Source organism: Arachis stenosperma, chromosome 6, assembly GCF_014773155.1.
Source record: "Arachis stenosperma cultivar V10309 chromosome 6, arast.V10309.gnm1.PFL2, whole genome shotgun sequence".
NCBI classification, from domain to species: Eukaryota; Viridiplantae; Streptophyta; class Magnoliopsida; order Fabales; family Fabaceae; genus Arachis; species Arachis stenosperma.
Genome location: NC_080382.1, coordinates 3,332,692 through 3,341,436, shown reverse-complemented (window position 1 = coordinate 3,341,436; position 8,745 = coordinate 3,332,692). Strand labels below are relative to the sequence as shown.

At 30.9% G+C, this 8,745-nt stretch overlaps 2 protein-coding genes across 2 annotated transcripts; both read right to left on the bottom strand.

Annotated features, from left to right (window-relative positions):
- Positions 1–222: 222 nt before the first annotated feature.
- Positions 223–669, bottom strand: LOC130933499 (uncharacterized mitochondrial protein AtMg00810-like). Its single transcript, XM_057863134.1, has one exon. It carries the CDS (start codon positions 667–669, stop codon positions 223–225), a length of 447 nt encoding a protein of 148 aa, XP_057719117.1.
- A 6,802-nt stretch (positions 670–7,471) lies between these two features.
- Positions 7,472–8,346, bottom strand: LOC130936229 (germin-like protein subfamily 1 member 15). The gene is made up of 2 exons (XM_057866265.1): positions 8,171–8,346; positions 7,472–8,025 (listed from the first exon to the last, which is right to left on the bottom strand). The coding sequence occupies exons 1-2, from the start codon at positions 8,289–8,291 to the stop codon at positions 7,472–7,474; spliced, it is 675 nt and encodes a 224-aa protein (XP_057722248.1). The 5' UTR covers positions 8,292–8,346.
- Positions 8,347–8,745: the final 399 nt, after the last annotated feature.

Genomic DNA, 8,745 nt, shown 5'->3' with positions numbered 1-8,745 from the left:
TCTAATATCTACAGATCTAGGTAGTTGTCGTCGACATCAGTCTCGTGGCCCTGAGTCGACGGCGTAGAAGGCGGTGATGATGTCTGTGTGCCACCAGCATTACTGCTGCCACCAGCAGGGTCAATGCCAGCGGCGCATATCTTGGGAAGTTACTCCTCCATCTAAGCCTTCATACGCTGCTTCATAAGTTCAAAGAGTGACTATGGATTATTTCTTTGAACATCAAGAAATTGCATTATTTCCTAGAAAGAAAACAAATCCAGTAGTACTCTTTCTACCGTCAATATCTTCAGCATAATCACTATCACAATAGCCTATTAACTTGCATTCATCTGAAGTTGAATAAAACATGCCATACTCAAGAATACCTCTAAGATAGCAAAGAATTCTCTTGACTGCCTTCATATAGATTTCTGTTAGATTCTCCATGTAGCGACTGACTAACCTAACTGAAAATAAAATGTCAAGTTTGGTATAGGTCAAATACCTTAAACTCCTCACGAGACTTCTGAATAATATTTGATCAACTTTTCTTACACCCTCTTTCTCTTTGGAAAGTTTAACTCCACACTCCATAGGTGTATTGGTAGGATTGCAGTCTAGCATGTTGAGTTTCTTCAACAGCTCTCTTGCATAAGCCTCTTGTGAGATGAAAATTTCATCATTCATTTATTTCACTTCAATTCCCAGATAATAAGACATTAGTCCCATATTACTCATCTCAAATTCTTGAGTCATTACCTTCTTAAATTCTTCAAACATTATTTGATTATTTTCTGTGAATATGAGGTCATCCACATAGACACAAACAAATAACAAATTTCTTCTTTCCTCTTTCACATAGAGTGCATATTCATGAATGCACCTAGTGAAACCATTATCTTGAAAATACGTATCAAGACGATCATTCTAAACTCTTGGAGCTTGCTTCAATCCATATAAGGCCTTTTTAAGCCTTAACACCTTATCTTCACAACCCTCAACAACAAAACCCAAAGATTGTTCAATATAAGCTTCTTCCAGAAGATTACCGTTCAGAAAGCAGACTTCACATCCATTTGGTGGATTTTCCAGTGGTTCTGTGCTGTAAGTGACAATAACAACCTTACCGTCTCCAAGCGAGCAACTGGAGCAAACACCTCGTCATAATCTATTCCTTGCTTCTTCTTATACCCTTTTGCAACGAGTCTTACCTTATACTTTTCTACATCACCTTTAGAGTTAGTTCTTCTTAACTCTGTAAAATCATTTGACTCCAATAGCCTAATGACCACTTGGAAGTAATGCAAGTTTTCAAGTGTTGTTCTTCTCAATTGTTTGAATTTCTTCCTCTATAGCTTGTATTCATTTCTTATCTTTGACAGCTTCTTTAAAACTTAAAGGCTCATCATTGGAGAGTAGACATAATAAATTCTCATCCTCTAGCATTATAGTTTGCTCATAGAGATTAGTGAGACTTCGATATCTACGAGAGCTTTCGCTTGAACTAGAGGATGGAGATGACAATGATGATGATAGTGGAGTTAATGCTGGTGTTGAAGGATCAATTTTATCTTACACTTCTTGCATTGGAGCTTCTTCTTCCTCAAAGTAAAGCAAAAAATTATAAGTAGCTTCATTTTGTGTAGTCCAATTCCACTTTATACTTTCTTCAAACTCATCATCTCTGCTTATTATTACTTTATTGTTGTCAGGATTAAAGAACTTGTAGCCTTTAATATTTTCTTCATAGCCAATAAATACGACCTTTTAGCTCTTATCATCAAGCTTTGATATTTATTGCTTAGGAATTTGGACATATGCAATAGATCCAAAAACCCTTAAATGTGAAACATTAGGTTTCAAACCACTCCATACTTCTTGAGGTGTTATATCTCTCAAACTCTTGGTAGGTGAGCGGTTTGAGAGATAAACTGCACATGTAAATACTTCTCCCCATAACTCTTTTTGCAATGACTTGCTCTTTAACATCGTTCTCGCAATATTTAGAATCGTCCTATTTTTTCTTTCAGCAACTCCATTTTGTTGAGGTAATCTAGGAACAGTCAGGGGACATTAAATACCATGGTTTTCATAGAATGTCTTGAATTCATTTGAAGTGAATTCTCCACCTTTATCAGTTCTGAGAGCTTTTATCTCATAGCCACTTTCCTTTTCAACGAGAACTTTGAACTTCTTGAATGCATTAAATGCTTCACTCTTTTGCTTTAAGAAATAAACCCATATTTTTCTTGAATAATCATCAATAAAAAATAAAAAATAAGCACTCTTATCAAGTGATAATGGCTAGCGCTTGATAGGTCCACAAACGTCTGCATGAATTAGCTAAAGTGGCTTGGTAGCTCTTGATTTGGACTTCTTTGGAAAACTCTTGAATATTTTTCAAGTAAGCAAGCTTCACATAACTCATGAGGATGATCAATTGTTAGAATTCCTTCTACCATCTTCTTTGTTCCCAATTCTTTGAGCCCACCAAAATTTAAATGTCCATATCTCATATGCCAAATCCATGATGGATCTTCGATACATAACTTTAAACATATAGCTCCACCACTTCTCATATTGAACAATACTCAAGATATTATTCTTCATCTTTTAGATGTAATAAACATTAGAAAGAATCTTATGACTTCTGTTCTTTAGCTCGAATAGAATCGTCCCTTTGTCATTGATCTCTACTTTTGATTCATCACCAAAACGCACGTGTCCTTTTAGCGTTAGTATCGAGTACTACAAATTTACTCCTATCACCTGTAATATGATTGCTAGCTCCATTGTCAAGATACCACGTACAATCTTCAGAATTTTGATCTTCCTTGAGCGTAAGGAATAATTTTGGTTCTTCAACATCTTCACTGTGCACAACAAGTTTATTCTCTTCTTCTTTGGATGTCTGACACTCCCAAGAATAATGTCCATTCTTTCCATATGAATAGCATTCAATGTATCTTTTGTCAACTGTTCTTCCTCTTCCACGACCTCAAGAAAAATTTTGATTTCTTCTCTCTTGAAAATAATTTTTCTTATCTCTTCCTCTTCTGTAACTACGTCCTCGTCTTCATCCACGGCCTCAACCTCGTCCTTGTCTTCCACTTTTTTTGGCTTCTCCTCTAGCATTCCGCGAAAGTTTTTTTGCAAGACCTGCTCCACACGTTCTTGCTTGCTTTTATCCATTCTTTCTTCATAGACCTGTAAGGAACCATTCAACTAACCAATGGACATAATATCCAAATATTTGAACTTCTCAATGGCTACCACCACATGGTAAAATTTTGAGTTGAGAGAACGAAGGATTTTCTCAACAACACCAACATATTCTAATTTTTCTCCAAGCCTTTTCATTTGGTGCACTATCACCAAAACTTTGGTAAAATAATTCGAAATGGATTCAGTCTCCTTCATTATTAGAGACTCAAACCCAGCTTTTAGAGTTTTCACCTTTTCAACTCCTATGACGGAATTTTGAAGAGTATTCCAAACTTTCTTTGCATTGGTTATATTAGCAATCTTCTCAAATATATCATCATTTAAACCTTGATGAATGATAGTAAGTGCACATTGATCTTTTTTCTTTTATTTTTCAATTTGTCCTTCTAAGCTTCTGTTAGCTTCTCCACATTTTTTGGTTCTACATAGCCTTTTTCAATTATCTCCCACACTCCTTGAGCATCGAGAATTGTATTCATTCGGGATGCCCAATTGTCATAATTGAGCCTAAATAATTGTGAATATTGAAAAGATAAGGTGGTTCCACGAAGACAATTTATAAGTGGTTATGATACCACTTTATTAGAAAATAAAAAAACAAAGCACACATACTCACAAAAAATATAAAATGAAGAGGGATGCATTGAATGTATTTGTGTATTGTTCTTTATGAAATGATTATATATATATATTATTTATACTTCTTTTTGACATCTAAACTTAACATATCCTAATAAATAAATGATTTAAAATAAAACTAAATATAGACAACCCATTCAAACCGTAGTTTTTATTCATTCTTAAATTCTAACCATCAAATTTATTTTTAACAACTAAAACATTAAGAATATATAAAAAAATGTAAAATTAATAATAACTTCTCACTAATTAAACTCAATACATAATTTATTGAACCAAAAATCAAATAATCAAATACAACAAATCTGATATATATATATATATATATATATATATATATATATATATATATATATATATATATGTTGAGTTTTGTGGTAGCCATTGTTTTGAGCTACTTTGTATTAAACATGGAAAAAAAGCTAATAATAAAGGTAAACAAACGGTGGTTTGGGAAAAATAATTTTTTCTGTTATAAAAATAAAGAGAAAATAGATGTTAGTGCATTATTTATGGCTGAGGATGTGAAAGACCGCTCTTTACAGCAAACATTCACATTGCAATGTTTGTCAAAAGAGAAAAAGTGGAACCTAATGAAAAGCTGCCGTAGAGATTGCAGAAATATATATGACAAAGAACTAACCGTGGGTGATCATACTTCTTATCATTAATAAATTATTTCAAAAAATAAATAATAAGATGAGTAAAATCATCAATTCACACATAAACTGAAAAATCCAAACTAATTGGTTCTTGGTGATATGGTTTTGTTCAGAAGGTTTGTGTGACTATTCGGATCAGTGGATAGGGAGATGGAGCATCGGAATTGGACAATACAACTGAGATTGAATTTAAATTTTATAACATATTTATTAAAAAAAACTAACAAAAAAAATATTACCATATTTAATTATCATCTTTTTATTAAAGGATATATTTCATAGTCACCACTAATTACTATAGGCATGGCCATCGGATACTTGCCTATATATATTGCTCGTGCATTTTATTTATTGTTCTACATTATATATGAGTTCAAACAATATATCATACAAATGGAATGAAGTGGCTGGTGATTCACTTCATCAAATTAGTTATTGTCATACTAGAACTGTTTTTCAAGGTAGTTAATTACTTTTTTGTCCACTTAAAAAGTTTTAGTCAAAACTTCAGAAAAAATAGATGGAGTACATCCAAAAACAGCATTTACAATTGTGATGACACCTGGATTCTGACTACAGCGTTGCCATAACCCACGTTCAATTGAAAGTGAATGAGGCCAATTGGGAACACAAACACATCACCCTTAATTAGCTACAAATTGTGGCCTTAGCTATAGGCAGTTATAAACTTATAATACTAACAATCACAATAATCAACGTACAAAAACAATAATAACAAGTAACAATTTTTTTTAATTGGCAAAGGAAAAAATATATTCGTCGTCACATGAACTCCTCCTTTTATAAGCTGTTATACTAAATTTATTAATAATTTGAATAAATGACAAATAGATTTTTCATTATATGTAAATTAAAATGTACATTATATATAAAATAATAAATCTATCCTTATGATAAAATAAGTATAAATATTTTTATTTATTTATTTTTATTGTATTTTATAAATATTATATAATATTATAATTTTATATATTTGGTTTAAATTATTTATCTAATACATATAATATTTAAATCTGAATCTCTATTATAATAATATATTAGATCTAAATTTATATTAATAATTATTAATAATAATATAACTAAGTATAGTATTAAAATTACATAAAAGATAATATTTTTTATTTTTTATTTGTGATGGAAAGAATTTTTTTTATGAAACTCACACACACAAAATTTCTTAGTTTTTATATTTTTAAATAAAAAAATTTCATTCATTTTTTTCATTTTTTTCATTTCTCTTAAATCAAATAATGTATTTGTTTGGACGCTATTAAATTGATAAAAAATATTTTTTAATAAAAAATATTTTTTTTAATGTGTTTAGCAAATTTTTAATAGTAAAAGTAAAAGTATTAGAAAAATAAAAAATATCTTTTTTGAGAAGTTACAATTTATATCTTTTTTAAAAGATATTTTTTCTTAAAAATTTTTTTTTTCATATAATAAATGAACAAAAAAATACTTTTATCTTATTTTATTCAAAACATAATTGATAAATAAAAAAATTTCTTTACATAAAATATTTAAACATAAAATTATTTTTATTTTTATAATAAAATTTTTAAAAAAATTATTAATTTTTTTTAAAATGGCGTCTAAACGAGTCGAATACCTTAGTGTAGATAATTCTATTGATTCTGTTTTCATATGAAATTTGACGTGTAGTGTGTGTAGTTACATAGATTGAAATCACCTTCTGCTCACTACTTATTCACATTCATATTCCACCAATAAAAATGGGACATTTGTTAAAATTATAAAATCAACAAAAATTTAAATAAATATATTTTTAATTCTTATTGATAAAATATAAATTAAAACATAATAACGAGACATGTGATCTTTCTTTCTGGGTAATGTTAATTAAGAAGATAATAATAATTTAAAATTATTTTATTTTATGTAATACATTAATAATTTTATACATATAGTATTTATAATTAAATATTTATTAATTATATCTATTATCACTTAGTTATTTTTATCTAATTTTCTATTATGTCCGAATATGCATTTTATTTTGTTATAAGGTTGTTCAGCTTAAATTATTCATCTATCCAAAATACACCAAATTGTTTCCGCACGTACTGCGGTACGGTGCCTCTCTAAGTTACAACCGAATCCTATTTCTCGAATAGCTAATTAGGTTTGAGTAGCTTCCTCAAGCCACTCTCCCTTGTTCTTAACAATCAACAAGTGTAGGAGTGGGAGCAAATTAAAAACCAGCTTGTGGTCGTTCGGCCACATGGCTACAACTGAACTGAACACACATTTGATGTATGACATGCTATATATTGATGTTGACTTCTAATGAAATTAGATGTGATGACAACATTAAAACTTCATGGAATTAAGGAATTATTATTTTTTCCCAGCGAAATAATTTTATGTTGCGGTAACGAGCTTCATTTAAGGGTTTGTCATTGTCCAATAGATTGCTGCATGCACAAGACAGGATTCGAACTCACGACACTTGCTTAAGCGGACTAGTGAACTAACCACTAGACCAACCAAACTTGGTTCTTATTCTCAAATTTTTGGAGTTAATTTGTGTGTGTATATATATATATATATTTAATCAGCTAAAGGATGGACATGGACGTGAAGTTTATTTAAGTCGCATCAAAATTTAGAGTAATAAATGTTAACAATTATGCTATGATCTCTTAAGTCTGCCGCATTATGGGAGAGTGGTAAAGCTTTGAAAAAATTGATCGGATTCAATACGAAGAAACATAATTTTTTATTTTATTTTATTTTATTAAAATCACACATTAAATTAAACTAAATAACAGCAGAACATGAAATACAACGTAGTGCATATGAATTATAACCCTCATGCGTTTTATTATTACTGGGAACTGCATGAGGCATATGCATAACATACACTAAATCAAAGTACAAGTAAAATTATTCAATGATGAGTGCTCTCTGTGGTCAAACTAGTTGTTATCATACGAAAACTGCTTTCGGAGATAGTTGATTACTTTGTAGTCCACTTGGAAAGCTTTAGCCAAGATTTCGGGAGAAATAGGTGGAGTAGATCCAAACACAGCACTTGGAATTGTGATAATACCTGGATTTTGACTGTTAAGAGCAGCAATAGCGAGAGCGTTGCCATTACCGATGTTATATTGGAAGTGAATGAGGCCAATTGGGAACACAAACACATCACCCTTGTTGAGCATTTTGGTAAAAAGACGGTTGGTGTTGTTCTGATTATTGGAAGTCACAAATCCAACTAAGAGAGTTCCTTCAATAACTATCAATATCTCAGAGGCTCGAGGGTGAGTGTGAGGAGGAATTAAACCCTTAGGTCCATAATCTACGCGAGCAAGTGATATACCCAATGTATTGAGTCCTCGTAGTTCGTTAACTGTGACTGGAGTTGCTTTTGACCCAAATTTGTTATTAACATTCCCAGGATCTACGTGCTTGAAAAAATCCTCAGCTACCACAAGTTCAGGGTTTTTGCAAAATTTTCCATTCACAAATACTGCAAAGTGAAAAATCTTATATTAAAAACAACTAGTCATAAGATGCTTAACCATAATATTGAAAGTAAACTAATTGAAATTTAATTTGAGTAACAAAAACTGTGATTATGTGGAGAATATGAATGTATATATATGCACACATACCAGCGTCTTTGCTTCTGCCATCGGGGACAGCAACACACGTGTCTTGGAGAGGGCTGGGATCAAAGGCAGAAGCAAAAGAGGCCAGAGCCAAGAATGCAACCAGCAAGTATGTAGCTTTCATTTTTAGTTTGCTAGCTTCTATATATTTCTATAGTTTTGTATATAATTGCTTGTTAATTGTGAGAGACTTGAATATCTTCTGCATGGAAAGCTCGCTATTTATAGCATGGAACCATTGAAGTGGCTTTGCAATTTATTCACGCTACAGGTAATTAAGAGCGTTTGAAAGAGAGACAGAGACTGAGACTGAGTGATAGAGATGGAGAGATAAAGACGGAAAAAAATTTTAGTATTGTGTTTGGTGTAAAGTGAGAGACAAAGACTAAAATAAAAATGAACCTCTAATTTAATTTGCACAAAAGGTAAAGTTAGAATTAATTAATTAAAATGGGGTATTTTAGGTATAAAATATTATTAAAGTTTCAGTCTCCATTCTAAAAAATTTCAGTCTCTTGTGTTTCCATTTTTTGGAGGTACTGAAATATTGAAATTTTGGAGAGAAAGCCTAAAATTTT

What these genes read in the sequence shown, in the direction of transcription:
- LOC130936229 (XM_057866265.1), bottom strand. Translation starts at nt 8,291, where the DNA reads ATGAAAGCTACATACTTGCTGGTTGCATTCTTGGCTCTGGCCTCTTTT. An exon ending in TGGCAGAAGCAAAGACGCTG is followed by an intron (nt 8,026 to 8,170) that starts GTATGTGTGCAT and finishes TTCACTTTGCAG; the next exon opens with TATTTGTGAATGGAAAATTT.
- LOC130933499 (XM_057863134.1), bottom strand. Translation starts at nt 669, where the DNA reads ATGAATGATGAAATTTTCATCTCACAAGAGGCTTATGCAAGAGAGCTG.